General features: G+C 43.5%; 1 protein-coding gene across 4 annotated transcripts in view; it reads right to left on the minus strand.

Moving 5' to 3' along the window:
* Positions 1–9: 9 nt before the first annotated feature.
* The window catches only part of ANO10 (anoctamin 10), a 72,781-nt gene continuing 49,336 nt past the window's right edge, over positions 10–23,454 (minus strand). For 3 of the 4 annotated variants that reach the window (XM_048511575.1, XM_048511576.1, XM_048511577.1), the window contains exon 13: positions 13–559. In XM_048511575.1, the coding sequence (XP_048367532.1) occupies positions 515–559 (45 nt within the window). In that variant the 3' untranslated portion in view covers positions 13–514. Of the gene's footprint in view, positions 560–23,454 lie in introns of all 4 variants that reach the window. The other variant, XM_048511574.1, reaches the window with a different exon arrangement.

The following is a 23,454-nucleotide window of genomic DNA, read 5'->3' on the forward strand; positions in this document are numbered from 1 at the left end:
TTTTTTTTTAAAAAAAACTTGTACTGAATTTGTCTTGTGGGAGAAATGTACCCATCACATCATACTGTAAACAAGATTTAGATTAAGTCTTTTCAATTTTGTGGAGAACAATCTACAAAATAATATGTTGGTTAAATATGGTAGTGTGAGGAGAAAGTTGTTTAACTGCCCTAGGGAACATGAAAATGTGAACTGAGTACTGTAGCCTCCACAATTCTCCTTTTTAAAGCTTCAGGATTATAGTTATGATTAATGTTTGCATTTTTAAAGAAATGTTATATTCTTTTGTAACATTCGTGGCTATTTGTGTTCAGTAGTCAAATCTGACAAAAGCTTCATTGTGTGATGTTTGGGAAGAAAAGAAGTACCTTTTTCCTTTTGAACAGTCTTCTAATGGCAGATAAGGACAAGTATTAATATATGATGGAGTGTTAAAATTTAGCAACCAGGCATTTCTTGACATTGGTACTTGGTAGAATCTTATTATTCTTTAGCAGATGCTTAGGATACCATCTTAGGATGTTTCTCCTTTCAGGGACTCTGTTGCGAGCTTCATTTGCTAAACAAAAGCAGAGCATAAAAGAAGTTAAGCAAACAGCACATCCAATAGAAGGAAAAAATACAGCTCTGAACATAATCAAGACCTTTTCTACACTTGGAACCTTCAGTGCCTCTGAGGCTTTGTTCCATAATATGCTGGAAGAAAAATTAGAATTGCAGCTGAATGCACCTTTCAATACAGTGACCCTAACGATTCAGAAATGCCCACTTTCACCAGCAAGATCAATTTGGATTAATGGGACTCACGCCCAAGGCAGTATTTTAGCATTGTTGTGATCAATGAGCAAAAATCTCCACATCCTTTAAATTTCAAAGATGAACCCACAGACACAATTTCCTTGGTCCTTTTTAAAGCTGTGTTTTTATGAATGTAGCTGCAAATAAAGTACATTTCAAAAGGCAAAAGTGAGCCAGGCTGCAATGAAGAAATCACTTATATTAAGCAATGTTTTTATAGCATACTTGCACAAAAATGCTTTTAAAAAAAGAAACAAAACCACTGGGAAGGGAACATAGCAAAACACAATAATGATAATACCTTCAGGCAGTATTGGGCAAATAATTCAAAGAGTGGAGAATTCACTAATTACACCCCTCACCATCACATCGAACACACCTCCCACTGAAGCGTCAACACCATTCTGACGGTCCACACAAGAAAGGAAGTGCTACAATTGCCTTTAAAGCCAGAGGAATTATTACAATAAATATGGAAGTTCAACACGAAAAATACTGTCATACCATTCACTTTTAATGACTACATTGGTGATTGACTGCATAGGTCTTTTAGCACAACATCACATGATGGATTCTCCTTAATAACCAAGCTTTTTTAAAACTAGCATGGATGCAGTCTAAGTAAAAACAGGACATAGCAGTGCCCCAATTCAATTATTCCTTGAGTGAGTGCAACAGACAGCAAGTCTATGGCTTGGAAAGATTTTAGAAGATTACTAATTGACATATCCCAAAGAATTTTCTCAAGTTTTCAACCTTACTTTGTGCTGTGATGTGCTAGTTTGCTGTGTCACCTATCTACAGCACAGACTTTGATAGCCAAGCCTTTACATACATCTGATGGCAGAAAATTTATACTAAGTACAAAATCAAATCATGAGTGCCCAACCTATTTTTTATTCTAACAGCTTTGCTATGTTGACCTCTTCAAGAAAAACTTTTCATTCATGGGGAAACAAATGCAGAAATTCATTTTAAGACCAAAATTACTACTCTTTGCAGTTTCTAAGCAGTCCCAAAAATGGGATGTAAATTTATGTTCAGAGCCAAGAGAGAACCATTCTGTTTTCCTCTGATGCTTGGAATGTTAAAATTTATGTGCTTTTAATGTAGTCTTGGAAAGACTTCTCAAAACACATTGATAAGTAAGCATATTATTTCTTTCTCTAATTCAATAGTCTTGAATCCTTTTTTTCTTTTCCCATCCCCTTTCAGCCCTGCCCAGATTGGCGTGGGAGGGCAAACACACATGGGAGCAGCAGAGGGTTGCACCAATGTGTTTGCCCCCTCCACAGGTGCAAGGATAACCCCCCGCTGGTAGAGGGGGCAAAGGCACAGTGGGCGCCCACCCCTCAACTCTATGGTGATGAAACCCTGAAGTCAGGGCCACCGCAGAGCAGCACTGGTGTCTATTCAAATGCTGGCGCATGGGGACAGGCCAGGGCATTCCTGGGGTGGAGCCAATATTAGTCGGCTTCCATGGGCATTCCAGCCCAGCAATGCCACCATGGGCCTGCAGACTTAAGCCACACAAAAGTGTGGTATAAGCCTGTGTAGCCTATGGGGCAATTTGGGCGGCAGAAGGGTTTTTTGTTTCCTTCCCTTCTGCGCTGCTCAAAGCCCCTTTGGAGGCAGCGCAGTGCTGCCATTCCCACATCACCTCTGGCTGTCGCAGTGCTCCCCTCCCCAACTGGATTGCACTGTTGCTGATCTACAGCTGTTTCTGAGGTCCTCCTGCTGACCATATTGATAAGAGTCATGGATAGTGGTGTGGATTGTGCTTATTATGTGTGTATTTCAGGATTTGTGTAAATTGCCTAGAGCCTACTAAAACTTCCTGCTTCTTTATTGTAAACCTATTCCAATAGAACATCTAGACATTCAAAATTAACATATTCAGTACAAGCACTATTCTGCAAACAGTCGTGATTTTATTAATAATTGGTATTACATGACTTTCAATTTGCCAATGCACAATTAATGTAATTAGACAATAACTAATATGCTGTAAATTCAACACGTTGTTAAGACAAGGTTTTGGCAATAACAGAAGAACACATTTTGGAAATTACTTCACAAATTATGTTTTCCAACAAATCTAGGCCAGGAAAAACATGCACTTCTCAGGAACTATGCAATCCTTACCACTCCAATTCAAGCATTATTGAATGCAAGCATTATTCAAGCTACTACATTATTAGTAGCTGTGGCAACAGATCAAACAAAACAAAACTGAAGTACACATACAGTTCTTTACTGATTTATTATTTATAGTACAGCTGATAAGGAAAAAATTATCAGCTACAATTTAAACTGAGGAATTTAGTATTGTGATTAATGTTGTGCTGTTGTAATAGATTTCGATTAGAGCATGATACTTGACTTTGGAAAACTTTTGCATAGCGTACAACCTAAGTAATATGAACGGCAACTACAGCACACCTTTGCTTGAACACAGGTAACTGAACCATTATAGCAGTATAATGCACCATTATAGCAGTATGACCAGATAACGCCACCTGTGCACCATTACAGCAGTATGACCAGATAACTCCACCTGTGCTGTTTCGGCTTGGGAAAATGCCATGTGGAAGAAGGCAGGTGCCCCTTGCTCCCTCCACACCACGGTCCTGAACTGCTGCAGACTTTAAAAATGTTTCCTGCAGCTGCTGAATTGTTAAAAAAAACACTGTGTAGTTTGGCCCCAAAGTGAAGATTTTACAAGCCAAAATATGGTGAAGATTTCAGGTAAGAGAGTTTTTTTTTCTTAAACAAATTACAAATAACTGCAGAACAATTTACCAAAAAAAAACCCCTACCATATTTATACAAAAACTGGTGACCTCCCATAGTGACATATTATTAGATTTACTACTGTATCTCTTTCATAATCCTAAATATCACCAAAAACATGAGTCTCCAAAGTGGCACCCATGAGTGCCATAACACTGAGAAAACATTTCCTTGTGCCCACCAAGTGTTTCCACAAAGTGGAGGGCAGGCAAACTACGCAGCAGGCAATGGGGCACTTCCTCCCATGTAAACAAGTAAATGCAAAGAGACCACACTGTACAATGACTCATTTTGCAGAGCAAAGAGCATTGCAGAAAGCGTTCCATGCATAATGGGCAAACTTCCCTACATATTGCCCAGCCTCTAAAGGCACTAGGAAGCCACCTCACTGCAGTAAACATCTAAACACCCCTGAAATCTGAGTTTAAACAAAATTGCTAACAACTCCAGGCATGGAACTCCCTTTAAAACTGGAAAATACTAGGACAGAACCTGGGATCATTTGCAATCAAGCCAAATCCATTTCCCCATGAGAAGTAGCAGCAATCTCCCCACAGTAATCTGGTATGCAGAAATGCTCTCTTTGCTATCTTCATTACAGTATTAGCGAAAAATGCATTCAGAGGAGAGGCAACTCACTCTCAACATGACACATCAAATCTGAGAGACTATCACATAAAAAGATACTGACGGGCATATCACATTTGCTGAGTAATGCCTTCCATAACTTGCGACTGAAGAGCCAATCAAAATTAAAGATCAGAATATATGCATGAATGTAATTACATTTTATTTAATGATGAGATTTCTTCTCTGAATGATACTTATAAGCAGAAAATTAATTCCAAGAGACGAGCAGCATGAAGCATTAAAAAGCCAGGGAATATTTGTATGTCTTTGAGAAGTTATTCACATGCTGGGAAAGGAACACAAGTTATTTAGGGTGCTCTAATTTCTAAAGTGCTATATGACATCGTTTTTCCAGCATTTCCTAAAGGAGGATTTGTCTGTAATAATAGAATCTCATTTGAAACATAAAACTTCAGTCTATTCTCCAGACTTTGAAGCTTATTTACTACCTGTGTGTTGCCAGGGCACATAGTATGACAAGGTCTTGACTTAGTTGATGTCCGCAAAAAGTACTGTAATGTGAATGTGGAATAGAAAGGGAAGTAGAATTATAGCCAGCTTGCTTCCCTTCTCCAAAGTGATTATCCTCTAAAATCCTGAAAATCATGGTTTATTATGTAGCACATTCTCAGTCTCTACTGTGGGAGATATTTCAAGAAAAATTATTTTGAAAGGAATATTTATTTAGGGCATGATGAAGTCAAAATTAAGTACTTACATAGATGTTTTAAGAGGTATGGTTTCAGTGGAAGATATTTAAGTGCTTTGCTTTGGCTTGGAGCAGAGTTTGTTTATTTGTATAGTTCTAACCTTTCTCATCATTTGTGATGATGTAAAACAAGCTTAGAAACTCAACAGTAAATTAACTGCGAAGTTAATTAAATCCCGTAGCAGTAACCTAATCACTAAAAAAAGTTAAGAAGGTACAATGACTCATCTTCTGGCAGAACATATTCCATGTGGTTGCGCCCCCCCCCCCCCCAAAAAAAAAGCTGTGGAAATTTCTACTGAATCCACCCTTGCTTTTTTATTTTTTCTCTGAATGCGTATTTATATGCATGCCTTTCTCCTGAGCATCTCAAAGCAGGTAACAACAATGTAAAAAAATTTTTTAAATCAAAACAACATTAACCACAACAGATATAAAGACGTTAAAACCAATCCAAAATCACCTCCCTCCACTCAACTGCTGGTATCCCCCCTCTGCCCTGGCTCAAACCACTCCACAAGTTCTTTGAAACAGCTCTGATTGGCAGCCTTGTCAGAAAGCCAGGAACTCTCCAAATCTTTTCTGGGAGGCTGTTCCAGTTGCAAGGAGTGGTAAAGGCTTGAATCTGGTCTGTTGCTGAACAGGCCTTGGACAAAGTGAGATACTCATAGTAGAGCCCAGACTTTTTATTTAAAGTTTTTAACAAACAACTTGAAGGAGAAGGGTCTTACTGCACAAAAAAGGCAGTCCAGATTTAAAAATATTTATGAGCATTCAATGCGTTACTAAATCCTATCCAAAAAGACATATCTGAAGATAGGCTACATAAAAAGAAAATAATTACAATCCAAATTCTAGTGTAACACTCCAACCACTATACCACTCTCTCTCTCTCTCTCTCTCTCTCTCTCTCTCTCTCTCTCTCTATCTATCTATCTATCTATCTATCTATCTATCTATCTATTTGGCTTTTATACTGCCCCATCCCCGAAGGGCTCTGGGCGGTGTACAGCATATAAAATGACAGTATAAAAACAGTTAAACATTTAAAAGCAGCAATAAAACTAGAAATTTGGTTTACACAGTCTCAATAATATGTGGTTGGCGCCCAATAGTCCTGATTTAAAATTCCCTCTCCCCTGGGAAGGGAGGCATGGCGAGTCTCGTTAGATGGTGTGTGGCCTAGATGTCGGGGCCACAAGAAGGAGGAGGGGGGCACTATTAGCGGCTGGTTTCTCCAAAGGCCCAGCGGAACAGCTCCGTCTTACAGGCCCTGCGGAACTCCCCAAGGTCCCGCAGGGCCCGGACAGCTGGAGGAAGAGCGTTCCACCAGGCCGGGGCCAGGGCTGTAAAGGCCCTGGCCCGTGTGGAAAACCAGCCACACCACTGAAAGGGCCAGGGACCACCAGTAGTTGGCCTCCCCCGACCCGGAGAGGCCGTGCAGGAGTTATATGGGGTGATGCGGTCGAGAAGATGCATTGGTCCCAGGCCGCGCAAGGCCTTAAAGGTCAACACCAACACCTTGAAGGTGATTCGGAACTCCACAGGAAGCCAATGCAGCTGACGCAATACAGGTTGGATATGTTCCCAGGTGGCGCTACCTGTTAACAAGCGTGCCGCCGCATGCTGGACCAATTTTAATCTCCGGATCAGACGCAAGGGAAGGCCCGCGTAGAGCGAGTTACAATAGTCTAATCTGGAGATGACCGTTGCATGGATCACAGTGGCTAGGTCCGTTCGGGAGAGGAAGGGAGCCAGCCGACGGGCCTGACGAAGATGGAAAAAAGCAGCCCGGGTTGTATGGGCCACCTGGGTCTAGATTGACAGAGACAAATCCAGGTGGACCTCCAGGCTGCGGACGGAAGGGGTTGGCGCCAATGTGACCCCCTCCCACACCGGCGGCTGGAAGATCCCACCCCCCCCTCGCGGCCAAGCCAAAGGATCTCCATCTTCGATGGGTTCAGTTTAAGCCTGCTCTGTCGCAACCAACCAGCGACCGCCTCCAAACAGTGCTGTAGAGCTGCAGGGGCGGCGGTTGCTCCCCCCTCCATCAACAGAATAAGCTGTGTGTCATCAGCGTACTGATGGCAGGCCAGCCCAAAACTCCGTACCAGCTGAGCAAGGGGTCGCATGTAGATGTTAAATAACAGCGGGGATAGTAGCGCCCCCTGGGAGGCCTGATCCCCGCACCTCACTTGCTGATTCCGGCCCCGGAGAAACGAGACTATCCATTGAAGGACAAAGCCCCGCACTCCGGAGGCGGCCAGGCGGTGGGTCAAAAGGTCATGGTCGACCACATCAAACGCTGCGGTGAGGTCTAACAACACCAGCAGCGCCGATCCGCCTCGGTCAAGCTGAATACGGAGTGTATCTGTGACAACAACGAGAACAGTCTCCGTCCCATGCCCAGCACGGAAGCCGGACTGGAAGGGGTCAAAAGCCGATGCGTCATCCAGAAAGCCTTGAAGCTGCTCCAACACCACTCTCTCAATTACCTTCCCCAGAAACGAAAGATTCGAGACGGGGCGGTAATTGGCCAGATCCCTCGGATCTAATGATGGTCTTTTTAAGAGTGGGCGGACCACTGCCTCCTTCAACCCATCCGGGAAGACTCCTTGCTCAAGGGACCCATTGATTATACTCAACAGATGGGGTCGTAGCTCCGCCTGGCAGGTTTTCACAAGCCAGGACAGGCACGGATCCAGAGGACAGGTAGTAGGTCTAACAGCAGCTAAGGTTCTGTCAACAGCAGCTTCAGAGAGCAGGGAAAACTGGGCCAAACAAGGGCCTGAAGGGCGGCAAAGGGAGTCTCCAGTTCACTAATTGTAGCCAGCGTGGATGGAAGGTCATGGCGGGCAGCGATCTTATCCAAAAGCTCATAAAAGCCTCACAGCTGATGCTCAATTGGGGATTTGAAGATCTACTCCGATAAAGGAGGTCAATGACCCGAGATTATGCAAAATAATTGTGCTGGGCGAGAGCTAAGCCCGGTGTGAGAGAGGAGGAGAAGAAGACCTTCTTGGCCTCCGTCGCATGCATCTCATAGAGCTTTCATAGCGTCCTATAAGATGTTCGCGCAGCTTCGTCACGAAGATTTCCTCCATACTGCGGCTCTAGATGTCTAAGCCTCCGTTTCATATGGCCGCCCAGTTCCTCTAGGTATACCAAGGGGAGACTGCGTCGGGCGGAGCGCACAGAGGACGCCGAGGGAGCAACAACTTCGGTGGCATCGGAGAGGCGGGAGTTCAATCCTCCACCTGCTCATCGAGGTGTGCGGCAAGGTTCAGGATCCCGAAAAGCATTCAGGAAACCAAGTGGATCCATGAGTCTCCACGGGCGGGCGTAAATAAGCCCGTCGCCTAGATGGGGGTGGTGTGGCAGGTCCACCCGGACCTTCCGGGCATAGTGGTCGGACCATGGCACTCTATCTGTAGAGGATAAGACCAGGTGTATCCCCGACCCAAAGACCAAATCCAGCATGTGCCTGGCCTCATGAGTGGGGCCAGAATTTATTAAGGAGAGGCCCAGCGTCGCCATGGATGACACTAGGTCCGCGGCCACCGTGCATGAGGCGACGTTGGCATGGACACTGAAGTCACCCAAGACAATAAGTCTGGGGAACCGCAATGCCCAGTCCGACACCACCTCCAGCAGCCGCGGCAGGCTGTCTCCCGGTGCGCTAGGCGACCGGTACACCAGGAGGACAGCCAACCTCTCTGGGGCTAACCACTCTAGGCCAACACATTCTATGCCGGTGACCTCTGGGACAGGGACAGCCCGAAAGGGAATAGAATCACGGATGAACAATGCCACCCCGCCACCCAGGCCCTGTGTTCGTGATCGGTGGAGACACGCGAAACCCGGGGGCGCGACTTTGCCCAAGGCGACGGTCTCACCTTCGTGCACCCAGGTTTCGGTGATGCATGCCAGGTCCACCTGCTGGGCTCCAAGGAAATCTCGGAGCACCATGGTCTTATTATTGATGGACCTGGCATTAAATATCAGCAAAGACGAAGCAGAGTATTCCTGATCCCGGCCACCGTCGTTCCTCGGGATAGGTCGGAGGTCAGAAGGCAAACGAGCATGGTTATATCTCGTGTGTCTTCTATCATAAGGCGGCCGCCTACCGCAATATCTACCCCGTCCCATCAACACAGGGATCCCCAGCCCCAGGGTTGGTGCCCCCATGACTCTACCAGCCTCCCTTCTACTTAAAAGCCTGGCTAAAATTATCCCCACTAAGCACTATCTAATTCAAATAGCTAAGCTAGTCCTAGCCTATCCAACCTTAAGCCAACTAACTATATGCTAATACAGATCCAATGCTACTTACAGGTCATACTATAATGCAGTCTATAATCAATCAACATATACTGATACAATCTGGTTAGAACCCTTAAATTACATACAGCAAATCAAAAAGTCAGAAAGGTTGGGGAGAGGGAGGGTGAAAGTTAGGTGCACTAGATGGTAGCAGGGAAACCACTCCTTAAAAGGGGTGGTGTTATCACCTGGGCTCCCAGTGGGGTCAATGGAACAGGCGGCGGGTCCAGGGCTCTCACCACCCGAATCGGCCGCACAAGAATAGGACCACAGAGCCCTATGAGCCCTATGGATCCTATGGGGTGGGGATCTGGAGTTGCAGTCCAGATGGCAACCGAGGGGCCTCTGCCACTGGCCGTCCCAGTTGACCCTGAGGTAACCGGTTCAAGTTGTAAAAATGTTCTCCCAGGGTATGGCCCGCCTAGCTCTCTCACCGCTGGCTTGAGCATCCCTGGGGAAATAATGATGTCATTATATGTCTGTATCTCAGCAGCTCCCCACCATGTAGTCGTTCCAATTAGATTCCACCATCTGCTCCACTGAGGGCATCTAGCCACCTTTCGTTGGTACGCACAAGACTGCAGGCACACCGTAGGAAGAGGCCCCACAATAGCAGAATAAAAATCCGTGGCTATATCTGCGGGATAGGAGATCGCATCAGAGGCACCGCACCTGCAATTGCCAAAATTGGCCGCAGAGCCGAGCGCTCTGCTGCCACCTATGGCGAAAGGCAGTACTACCCCTCTAAGCCCCTTATTGTTGTTGTTCTGCCGGGGTCCCTACGGAGGGTCTTGGTTGGCGACGTCCACGCTGGGCAACGAAGAGGGGGGAGCCTGCCACCGACCCCCCGACGTCACAACCGTCAGGGCGCTTCGGCTCCGGCCACGGGTGCCACGCCTCGTCTCACTCCCAATGCTTCGGGCGCCGTGCCGTGCCGCAGATGTCATGCTTCGGAGGCTCCCGGCTGGCGGCGTCCATGTTGAAAGGTGGAAAGGGGTCCCCGCCGCCAACTCCCCCCACTGCAGCCACCAAGACGCTCTGGCCTCGGCCCCAAACGCCGTTCCCCGACACTCCCCGGCCGTCGGGCTCCCGGCTCGGCCGAGTCCACGCAGAGGGAGCGAGGGGGATCCCCAGTTTTAAAAAATATACATCAGCTAACAGGCACCAATTCACATGCTCAGTTTCCAAGTACACCCCAGCCAACAAGCCTATGAACCCTACTCTAGAGACAAACTGTATAAGTCAATGTAGGCCAATTATTCACTGGTGCTCTGCCCGGCAGCGAGGCAGTGAGAATAAGTTTCCTCCAGGTCAGAGATTGCTATACAGGCACAATCACACTTAGCATGCCAAAGATCCTGGAAGCCCTATGGTTAGCGAGAGCAGGAAAACCCTGATGTTTCCCCTTGCTTCAGGTTTCGCTCCTTCCAGGTCGCCCCCTCATCCAATGCAAAACTAATGATTGCCAGCTTTTTTTTAGCCTTTTAAATGTAATGTTGATATTATTTATAGTGATATTGCGCAGGCTGTCATTGTTTTGTATTTTTTAGGGAAAGGTTGGCAATCAACCACTGCAAGCAAGGATCAACAGTCAGCGATTCCTCTGTGTGTGTGTGTGCACGCGTGCACACACACACATATACATATATATGGCCCTGGTCAGTATTAGGATAGAAAACCACCAAGGAATAGCAGGGCTGCTATGCAGAGCCAGCCTAAGAAACCTTTTCTGGTCCTGTATCTCACGTAGATTCATTTGCAAGGTTGATCTAGATCAGGGGTAGGGAACCTGCGGCTCTCCAGATGTTCAGGAACTACAATTCCTATCAGCCCCGGCCAGCATGGCCAATTGGCCAATTGGCCATGCTGGCCGGGGCTGATGGGAATTGTAGTTCCTGAACATCTGGAGAGCCGCAGGTTCCCTACCCCTGATCTAGATGTATGAACTACAGTGGGCCTGAGTTTCCTTAGTTTCTGGAAATTAATCATATTCCTTTCTATTGTTTTGAAAGATCTACATATGACAGAGTCAGAGCACTCAGTGCTGATCTTTCTGCCACTATAAACTTCAGGGAATTCTCATTCACATAATGAAGCAAACATATGCTGTACTGCTTGTAAATCCCTTTGATATACAGTATCTTTAAAACGAGAAGAGATAACAGTTACAGGAAAGAGAGAACCTTTCCCACACAAACTCAAGAGCTGCTCTCTGCTGTTAAATCAGTGAGAGCCCAACATAAAGAGACTGTCTGAAGCTCGTAGCAGTAACCTGTATTTTAGAAAAGAATGTGTTAAATACTAGGCAAACCTGGGTTTTAGGTCCACACTGTCTCTTTAATATGACAATCCTGTCTATGTGCACCAATGAAAGGCTCCTGAGATCCTACCTTTTAAACAGAACCTTAAGGAAACTGTGGATTTTTGTTAGTGAAATGCTCAGAGAATTCTCTCTTAGAGATTATGCTATTATTTTAAGGCAACTGTAATCTGGAATATGTCATTGTAGCTCTCACTGCTATACATGCTTCAAACATTTGGATTCAACCCCAGACACATGCGCGGGGGTGGGGTGGGGCTTTTCCTTTCTTCCCTGCAGCAACTGGCAATACTTAATCACTTAAACCTAATCCACCCCCCCCCCCCACCCCACAACAAAAGTAGTTTGGCAAACCATCTCTGGAGCTGCTGCTGTTGCCAGGAATAGCAAAGGAAGAAAATGGGACAGAAATCTGTGTGTCAACATTATATTCCATGTTGTTACATATGCGAAAATGACAAACAACATTATCAGGATGTATAAAACTGGAACGTGCCTGAATGAATCCAAAACTTTTTTTAAAAAAAGATATACAACTACAGGACATTCAAGAAACCTCTTCGCATATTTTTTTTCTGCTCAGACATATCAACTTATCAGGAATTTCCATCAGCTTTTTTGAAGGCACGTCTAGCAATTATAGCTGTAGCAAATCCTTGCATGCAATATTTTCATCCTTTTTGGGGGGGTGGGACTGGCCTTACGATGAAACACAGATCTGCTTTGATTTGCATAAAATGAAGAGCAGTTAAAAGATCTCTCGAAACATTTTGATGAGAATATAATGAAACAGAGAGGAAAATGAGAATCAGATTGAAGAAAGGAGCTGTCAGTGAAGAATGCCTACTAACCACAGCCTGCTGCTGTGATAAACCTGAAAACATTCACAGTTCATAAAAATGTAGCTCTCACAGGAGCATGAAGAATAATATCTGCCATGGCAACCAACCAGAACAGTCTTCTGGCACTCTCTGAATGAACATTTATTAGGAGATTAATTCGATACATGCACTGATGAAAGGACTCCTGAGATCCATAAATGTCTTCCACAAATTACACTTATTGTGCAACTGGCTGTTTAGAACAGATTGCACATTATCCATATTGACCCAGCACTTTCGCAGCAAATTTATATGAAACAGATTAAGCACACACAATGCGTCATGCAATGCTGACCCACTCTATTTAATGAGCATTTCATAAGCAGTAAAGTACAGCTCTGAGCGCTTTACGGTAAAACAGATTGTTCTTGAGGAACCAATGTAAATAAGATTGAAATCCCAAAGAATTATCCATAAGAAGCCGTGAATGGTTACATGAACAGATGATGGTGTATTTAAAACGAAACCATAGATAGAAGATCTCTAAGGCACTGCAATGATATTGACTGGTGACTGGCCATATGATTATATTTCAGAGACATAATCAGACCAAAGCACTTCTATCAATGATTATGGCTCCCGGAACACAACAGAATTTCTTCTTAAGTAAAGACTGCATTTTATGACTATCATGTAACTCAGCCGAGTGTGTAAAATTCTGGACATTGTGAAGCCATGACTTTTTATTGTGGCTCTTCACAACCCAGTAGTTTTTTTACAGCACTAAGGCTCATTGAAATTGATTGCCTTAAGTGCACTTAACTCTGTACTGGACTGTGACCTTTTGTGTATGTGCATGTGAGCAAGGAAATAATTTTGAACAATACGCTCATTTTAAAAGGCATCCTGTTAAACAACTTCTGCCCAAAAGGTTGAAGTGTTACTATTAAAGTGATGCAAGGCCTTACTTCCAGAGGAGCGTGGTTGGCTCCGCATCTTGGCATCCATTGTGGGTAGGCACCAGACATTTAAAAACACTGGGGACCACTGGTTTAACTGACTAGTATTTGTTGATTAGTTGTAACTATTGGTAAAATAATAAGTTCATTCTGTGTTACAGATGAAACTGCACGGCACAAATTGGAAAAAAAAATCTGTTGAAAACAGAACTCATGAACACAATGGCAGGTTTTTAAAATCTGGGATTAGAAACTGCATCAATGCAATTGGTACTTGTTTTATACAATACTAGAAAAAAAACCCTAATTTTTATAGAACATGGTCCCAAACATAAATAGATCACGATATTAAGAATCAGCAGTAAATATTTCATCAGATAATACAGTAACAAACCCTTTAATAACATTTCATTACCACAACATAGATTATGATGGGGTACTTAAGAAAATAGACATTATGGAGCAGGAATGGACTCACTGGGAGACCAAAAGGTCACACCCCTGCCACTACCACCCTGATAGAGAGAGGGAATGCCCTGCTTACCAACCTGGCTAGTGTCCACCTGCTTGATACAAAGTGAAGGATGCCTTGCTGCCAGCAGTAACTCCCTCCTGCCTTGCATAGAGCATGAGCTGCCAGCCCCTGGTGACAGTGGTTCCTGCATGCCCACCTTATACTAAGCAAGGGCTGCCTACCAATGAACCACCCTTTAAGGACAATCTCATCTCCATTTAGGGCTGGTACTTGTTCTGGTGGCCTTAAAGGCCAATCAATCCCTACCACGGAGTTGCAGCAAATGGCATAATGCCAAGAGTAGAATCACAAATAAGTGAGTGAATGGGTGTTAGACTACCCTGGTTCCTGCCAGGGGTGGGGCATCATGCCCCCATTTTCCACCACCACTCCAGTGGCCAGTGGAGGAAAAAATTAATCATGTTTGTCATGATAGCTTTACATCACTTTGGGGGAAGCTGGAAGTGACATTGATCTAAGTCAGGGGTAGGGAACCTGCGGCTCTCCAGATGTTCAGGAACTACAATTCCCATCAGCCCCTGTCAGCATGGCCAATTGGCCATGCTGGTAGGGGCTGATGGGTGTAGTTCTGAATTTTATCTGGATTCAATCTAAGTAAACCTAGGTAAAACAATAGAGCATTTGCTAGTACCTAAAGTGGACTGATGTAACTTCAGGAGTTCCTCAGGAAGTGATGGAATGCCATCCTGCCACCCTCCCTGCATGTCCCTGCCCCATTCCAGACTCCTGCTGGTTGCCAGCCACTGCACACTGTAATGGGCACCAAAAATGATTTTAGTAAGTACAACAATATTCCCAATGGTTTAGCTTTTCACTAAATATAGATTTTCACTATATGTGTGTGTGTATTTATATTTATTTTACTTGATGCAGGAAAACACCCTAAATTTTCTGATTCCTGAACCCACTGAAAATGCATAATTAGTAAGGCTTTTTCTAGTTCCTTAATGGTTGCCCTTCCAAGGCTCAATCTCTTTCTGATATCTTGGTTGCAGTCATCCTTTTGGGTGATGACTGAGCCAAAGGATGGTCAACCTCAAAGACATGTAATTCCTCAATAGTTATTGCTTTTGTCTTCTTGATTTTCACCTGTAGTTCTGCTTTGGCAGTTTCTTATTTAACCTTCATCAACAGATCATGATTTGGTAGCCATATTGGTATGTTTGTAGCAGTAGAAAACAGCAAAAGTCCATTAGCACCTTAAAAACTCACAAAATGTTTGGCAGGGTATGAGCTGTGACTCGTTTTTTTTTCCACTTATTCAAGAGTGGCTTAGAGTCTTCACTATTTTTTGCCAGTAATGTGATGTCAGCTGCATATCTCAAAATATTGATGTTCCTTCTGTCAATTTTCACTCAACTTCCATCTAATTCTAATCCAGGTTTCCATATGACATGTTCTGCATACGAATTGAGAAACAGAGGTCCCTTCCACACATGCAAAATAATGTACTTTCAATCCACTTTCACAACTATTGGCAAGTGGATTTTGCTATTCTGCACAGCTGCAAAGTACACTGAAAGTGGATTAAAATTCTGCGTGTGCGGAAGGGACCAGAGTTAAATACTTCTAAATTTGTTGAAATAATAGTCTTAGAAAAGTATTTAAAAAAATTCTACAGTGAACTTAGGCAGAAAACATGGCTGCTATATATGTGTGTATTCTGGAGTCCTGCTTAGTACGCCTTCCAGCTCTCTAGTGGAGTTAAGGAACCCCAAATGACCCATGAATGGGAGGACATTTTAATATGTTACCTAGGGCTACAGCATTCTTTATGGCAGCCTTGGATCCAAATTTAACTTCACCTTGGAAATATTCACAGACATCCACAAGTTTCTAGGGAAAGCAAATAAAAATGCAAATATGCAGCCTCCGAAGGCAAACCTTGGAAACTGATGAACAGATAAAGAATAATAGCTGGCAGCAAACAGACACAAGTTACAAAGCAATATTGGCAGCATTATTGCTGTGCTAGAAGGCTAAATACAAACAGAAAGCTTTAAAAATCATCTTTATGACCCAAGCAAATCTGAAACAGATCATTTAAAAAACCCACACTGCTGCATATAAAGTTTGTCTTGATCCCTGGTAACCAAAAATGGGCACTAGTAAGATCTGTGTGGGTCTCACAGTCTATAAACAGCAAACTACCAAGGAAGGTAATGCCTTGCCAAATCTCAGTTATGAACATGTATACATAATGAGAGAGTGAAGTAGTAACATTTGTTTCAGAATCCCTGACTCATGCATTGCTTAGGTAAGCTAGTGACAGTGCCCAAGACCAAATGAAAGTGAACTGCCACCCCTCCCCCCAATACATAAGGTACTGAAGTCAAGAAACGTACAACAGAAGCCATACTTAACCACTATGCAATATTCCAGGGTGTGGATTGTCAGGTAAACACTGTTTAAGTATTATCACATGAAAAACTCCATAACAGCAATAGTCCATTAGAAATTTAGCACATTGTATAGCAATGTTTTGGTTTGTCACTGTAATTCTATGCAGTTACTCTAGTCTATGTAGTTGGGGTAGAGTAACTTCACACAAGACGGCACTGTTAGCCACTTACTTTTTTCCTCTGAATGATTCCTGAATTGTACAAGTGATTTCTGATTTGATTTGTTTTGACTAATGCTTCATTTCACAGCATACAGTCTTGAGCCTTTTTGTAGCTAAGATAATTTTTTTGAATGGTCATAAAATGTTAAATATAGTAGCACGTTCTCAGAAGGCGATCTTGCCATTGAAACACTCTCCAGCTTTTCAAGATGACAGTAGATTGTTGCCCTGGCAACAGAGCCTAATCAACACTAACCTGGAGAGTCAGGCAAACGGAGCATGGGTCTAGGAAGTCTAGGAAGCAGGGTTTTGCCTTCAACAGCACGTACTACGCTGGATATAAACATCTTATAGTTTACAAGTATTCCAAAAATAATAGGCAGCAGAACAGCAGCAAACTGTTATGAGAGTTTAATCTGACAGCAAATAAAGTCAATTATATTGTACATGTACGTTGGTCTCAAGCGATGATGCAGGGCTCTAATCAGCAGCACCAGAATCTTTAATTGTATCTGGAAACAGATTAGGAATCAGTGTAGATACACAAATCAGTTGTGTGCCTATCATAAAGGCTGCAAATAGGTGGCCACAGAATTCAGGATTTCTGGGTATTCAAAGTATACAAAAAATTAGTTTGCAAATTGAAAAAAAAATCCAACCCACCTCCACCAGCCTCAGAACTGAGTACATTCATTACCTTTGGAAAGCTGAGAATGGATGAAGGGAGGTAAAGAAGAAAATAGATGGAGAAAAATAGCCTGATCAAACATACATGGGCTTGCACAAGAGTTTATACCAGGGTCCCCAGTGTGGGGCCCATGAGTGCCATGGTGCCTGCCAACACCTTTCCCTGCACCAGTCAAGTGTCTTTAGGAAGTGGGTGGGACAAGGTGATACTTTTGCCCAGTCAGGCTTCTAATAGACCACAGAAGATTTGATTGGCAGTACAGATTTTTTAAACTGTTGCTAGGCAGCTTCCACAACACAAGAATGTGTGGCTGAAGATAACTTGTAGCAGCCATTTTATAGCTAGTTCCGCCTCCCACACAGCCATTTTGTGGGTGTGCCCACCACATCGTATCAGAATGTCAAAGGTACCCAAAGGCCTAGAAAGGTTGATGATTGCTGACTGACAGCTTACTGGAGAGGGAGGTAAGGGGTGCAGAAATGTACTAATTCCTTATCCCCCCCCCTTGATGCCCCCATGTACCATCTGGCTCCAGCAATTTGCTGGTCCCCTCCTGGGAATTTAGCACTGGACGCCAGCAATCAATAAACATGGGCAGGCTATGCTGTTGCTACTGTTTTTTAAACAAATTTAAAATGGCTTTTAATGTATTATTTAATGTGTTATTTGACTGTATTGTTGTTTTATGCTATATTGTTTGTTTTTGTTGGTTCTGTTGTACACTGCTCAGAGCCCTTCAGGGGTAGAGCGGTATACCAAGTCAAATAAATAAATAATCCCATCCCCATGTAGTAATTATGAAGAGTCCTCATGTTATTAATCAGAAAATTAAGACCAATTTGAAAGAAACATACATTTGTCTAGGAAGCAGGGTTTTGCCTAACATCCAAATCTAAAGTACAATACAAGCTTAGTTGCAACGCAGCATTGAAAGAAAATAACATTAACCGCAAATACAAAGCACAAGCTACAAAGGTGCCCTAAATCCAATCACTAAAGCTTTCATTCAGCCATCCCCCTCCATTTTCATCGAGAGAAGATTTCTCCATTTGTTTCTGTTTGCCCTAGGCTTCCCTCCAAAAAGCAGTACATTCTCTTCCCACTGAAGTCCTTGAGAACTAAGCTTTCTGATTGTAATAGCTGAAATGTGGGGTATAATGAGGGCAAATTAAATGCAGTTCAATCTAGTCAGGAGGCCAGATAGTGTGTCCAAATAAAAAAATGTTGATGAAAGCTGAAAACAGAGTTCAGAATAACCTGAATTCTTTATCTGTTTGTGTCCTAATTAAATCAATGTAAATGAACTGCTTGGTTGGAAGAGATGGTTTTAAAACTGGCTCTTGGATTACCGCTATTCCTGTGTTTACTGCAGTAGCACATTACAGTAGCATATAAAAGGTTTTTTTCAAAGAACAGGTCCCTCAAACCACAGGCGCTCATGAAGAGTACTTGCTGAACAGATTTGCACAAGACAGCCAGCTTAGCAGGTGGGGAGAAAATGGGCCTGGGTTTAGTACCCCTTCCCTTCTGGCACTGCCAGTTATCTATTTAGCAGTGTACGTTTACATGGGAACTTGGTAACAATCGGATCATGTTTTAAGACATTTGATAGTTTATCACCGTACACCTACTGTGACAAAGAATCAGAGTCTACATGTAAGTCATACTCCAGGTGAGATTCCATATAGGAAAAATTGGTGCTGCATCCAGAATTTTGAATCAGCTAATGTTGTATACACATCAGCTTGGTGGATGGGACCAGGCTTCAAAAAAACTTCATGCAAGCAATACATTTAGAAATCTATAATGTACATTATGTGTGTGCCCTAATTATTTTAAATACATAAAACAATTTTACAACTCTTTATAAATAGTTAGCTTTTTCCTATTAACATAAATAAAGCAAGCCTCCAGGCTTTTGCTCTGAACTAAAAATGAAAATGGAGTTATGCCACCCTTTTGGCTGGTGGAAGGCCCTGACGCCACGTTCCCTGCCCTAAACTCCCCCCTCCACCCCCCCAATACCAGCATCTGATTGGAGCCAGTTTTCCTCCACAGCAATGCCCACTTCTGGGTTTCACTGCTAGAAAAAACTCAACAGAATGTTCTAATTCCAGAATGTTCTAATTCTGTTAACAGTGAACCATCCATTACATAACATTAACACATATTTTAATTAAAAGATTTGTGTATGCAATGTTAATGTTCAATTATACCTCAGTTCAGATCTAAATTTACCATCGCACCATATGCATTTGGTGTCATAGCACATTTCCTGTCATTAATCACAGGTAACACAACGTTCATTTTAACAAAATGTATCTAGGCTATTGAAGTTAACTTCATTGTAAGCTTCTTTCTTTCACTTTTTGCACTGTACATTCTTTTCCCTTTAGGGAAGGCAGTCTTACATCAATCTAAAACCAATGGACTACTAATTTCTCACCAGGACTTCATAGACAGATGCCACCATTCTGTCACCTGAAATCTTTAACTGAATATGCCAGAGATTGAATCTGGGGAATAATTTATACTAAGGTGTGAACTATGTCACAAATTGATGACCCAGCTGAGGAACTTCAGATGGCCCTCCAATACCCATTCTGTTTAGGAACTGAGAAGAGAATTGAGTAAATGCCTCAGCTCCTTTCTGGGGAAGGAACCAATTCCGTGGCCTGAATCAATAAAAGATTATCTGTGCACTGTAAGATTCTGCCCCGTTTTGTGGATTTCGAGTTATAGGAGAATGTAATGTGTGCTCTGGTAGAAGGCAAATAAATTCTATGGCATAGCTACTTGAGACAACTTCTGTCGCCCAGTTGTCCACCCCTGATCGTAACCAGACTTCCTTGAATCTTGTTAGTCTTCCCTCCACTGAAGGCATCTCTGAGTCCTGCTTTTTTGTCTAGGCCAGATCTGTCCAGGCTGGATCTGAATCTATGGTTAAAGCATCCTCTTTTGGAACTGCGTCTGGATTGGGTCCAGGTATTCTGCTGATTATCCTGCCTGAACTTGGGTAATGTTTGTTGGGAACAAAACAAAAAGTTCCTTCCTGTCTGTTAATTGTCTTCCCATAGCTCCTACGCATAGCTTTAGTTTTACCTCTGGTCTCTATTAGAATCTTCATAAGCACCTCTTCAAACAGCTTATCTCCTTGGAGAGGGTAAGACAGACATGATGGCTTTTAGAATGGTAGTCTGCCTGCCCGGCTCAGAGTCAAAGCACAAGTCTTGCAGCTGCTACCAATGGCACAGTGTTGGCTAAGAAGGTTAGAGAGTCTAAAGCCGATTTGGAAGAGCGGCATATAAATTGAATAAATAAAGTAGAATCAGTTGAAAAGAATGCCACCTTGAGTAGTCTGTTGGTGCCATCTGGTACACATTGGTTGTTCTCAGGAATCAGCTGAAGAAGTTCCCAGGTCCAAATGACTGCTGCTGGGGCCCTAGCTTTGATGGCCATGGCTGAGGCCTTGTGAGCTCTTTTAATAGTCTGATCATCTCTTCTGTCTATACTGTCTCAAATGTAACCCTCTCTGTCCTCAGAGAGTAAACCTAGTGACTGGAGGGCTGCCACTGGATCATCCATGAGAGGTGCCTGTAAAGGCTCCTTCACATAGGAAGGCATTTCATAAAACTTTTTAATGAACCCAAGAATTTGCCTATTAGACATTGGTTTAGCCCACTCAGTTTTTAATTGGATTTCAAAAACCTGAGGAAAAGACAAGACTTTTTACTGGGAGAGAGGCATAAGGGAAAAATATTTATTTCCACTGTTTAAATTTAGTGTCAGGTTTAGAGCAGTGGTTCTCAACCTGGGGGTCGACCCCTTTGGGGGTCGAACGACCCTTTCACAGGGGTCGCCTAATACTATCTGCATCAGTGTTCTCCATCTGTAAAATGGATAAATGTTAGGGCTGGGGGTCACCACAACATAAGGAACTGTATTAAAGGGTCGCGGCATTAGGAAGGTTGAGAACCACTGGTTTAGATAGATCATCATTGGCCTAACTATCCTTTAGATCAAGAGTAGCTAATGTCTTAGAGAAGAGGTATTGGAAGTCTTTAGTTCTGAAGAACCCAGCAGGTAGCTCAGGCACTTCTACCTTCACCTTTTCCTTCTCATCCAACAGAAAGTTTCTTTCTTACTTTGACTTGGGCTCACTATTGAGGGACTGGGTGAACACGTCATCTGGACTCAGTCTCCTCCATGTTTGAGCTACCTTAATTTTATTTATTTATTTATTTATGTATGTATGTTTGTTTGTTTATTATCAAATTTAATATACCGCCCCACCCCCAAAGGGCTCTGATAATATGGAGCCCTCTGATGGAATTTTCCTAGGGCTAAGATCCCTAGTATAGGAGGGAGAAGATGGACAGCTGTGAACCTGTAAAACTGGGGCACGAGTCTGCTATTGCCAAAACTCGATGATTTATTCCCTCATGGTATCTTGAATAAATGATCAAAATTCAGGGTAGAGGGAAAATGAGCCAGTCGCAGCCACATTACCCAATTAACGATCTGTCACCACTCCTAGTCCAAGTAAACGCTGGGATCTGATGCTCTGATCCTCCTGTTGAATACTGTTGCTAGAAGAGGCACCTTGTAGGAAGCCACTATCCACCACAAATGAGGAATGGTCGGGCCGCATGGCAGTGCGGCCCCACAAGACAGCAGTGGCAATGGGGCTGAGACTGGGGCAGCCCAAGCAGGATCCATGCCCTCCTGGTCCAAGGCTTCTTCAGCTCCCATAATGATCAGAGCCTCTATATCTTCCTCAGAGAGAAAGTTATCTTGATCAACCTCATGCATTCCCCCCCCCCCCCAAAAAAAAAAGTATGCCTTGCAGGCCCTTCTTGAGTAATTCGATCTGAGCTAGGGAGCTCTCCTGGATCCTTCTCAGCCTCAGTAGGAGCAAATACTAATAGAGACAGATAGGAGAGAAGGAAGAAAGAAGTAGAGGTAATAGGAATAAGATAAATGGCTAAGGATAGGGGGAAACACATAAATCAAAGAACCAGGGCAGCCAACAAAGCTAGATGCACTTCCTGTGAGGCAGAAAAGACGCTGAGAAGAAAGGGGGATAATCTCATGCCAAACAAGAACAATCTTGTCCCTGCCTCCCTTATCGGACAATGGGAATCACCTAGAAGATGTCCTCCTGGGTTCAGAGGGAGAATATATTTATTATCAATTTAACCCAGTCTAACAGATGCTAACACATGCATACATCATTGCTCAGTTTCTTGCAGGCAAAGCACGATTCTACATAGGGACCTTGCAGAATCCAGGTTTTATTTTAACCAGCTCACAACACTAATTTTTAAGTACACCTAGCTTTTCAGTGTCTTCGTCTGGACTTGAGCACCTAATTTATTTATTTTTTTAACTCCTTGGTTGTTTTGGATATGCATTCTTTTGTTAACCAGGTGAAAGCAAACTAGTGCAGTCAAGATACTATTAATTTTTTAAATCCTTTTAATGTGATTTATGGCAACTCAGTAAGTGTAAGGTCTCGAACTGTAAGCCAGTAAACCAACTCTCTGTTGCTGATCAGTACCATTTATTGATGAGGCATCAGAGCACCAAAGCTTGGCAAAGTCAGTTCTGACAAACCTGGCCTTTGCCACCTTTTTATTCTATTACAAGTCCCCCCTCCCACTTTCCGAAGAATTTGTGAAAAACAGTCTCTGGAGCTGAGGCGCCCCAAGAGCAGCAACAGATACTGAGAGAAAGCCACCTGGCTTCCTGCTGTGTCTCTCATGGGTCCAGGGTATCAGAGCAGCCTAGTTATCTACAAAGCGTGTGAAACCATAAAGTAAAGATCAAGGAAAGAATGCCCCAGATGGCAGTGGTAACATAGCAGGCTGGTATATACTCGAGTATAAACCGACCCGAATATAAGCAGAGGCACCTAATTTTACCACAAAAAACTGGGAAAACTTATTGACTCGAGTATAAGCCTAGGGTGGGAAATGCAGCAGCTACTGGGGGCATGACCAAGCATAGGTAAGACTGTAAAGGCTACGTCATTGGTAACAGCCCTGGAGAAGAAGGGCGGCTGCATCCGACATTCATCTGACAAGGATTCAGTGTGCCCTAGGTACCAGCACACAGAAGCAGGCAGGTTCTTGCCCAGTAAGGCACAGACAAAAGGAAGGCTGCCAGCGTGCAGGAGAAAAGAAGAACGGTGATATCAGCAGTCATCAGACCACCCACAGAGGCTGCAGGTGCCTGCAGATGAGCGGGAGAGACCAAAGAACACCCGCACTGCACCAGAGAACAGGTAAGTGGGACCCTCACTCGAGTATAAGC

The sequence above is a fragment of the Sphaerodactylus townsendi genome, linkage group LG11 (genome assembly GCF_021028975.2).
Source record: "Sphaerodactylus townsendi isolate TG3544 linkage group LG11, MPM_Stown_v2.3, whole genome shotgun sequence".
NCBI classification, from domain to species: Eukaryota; Metazoa; Chordata; class Lepidosauria; order Squamata; family Sphaerodactylidae; genus Sphaerodactylus; species Sphaerodactylus townsendi.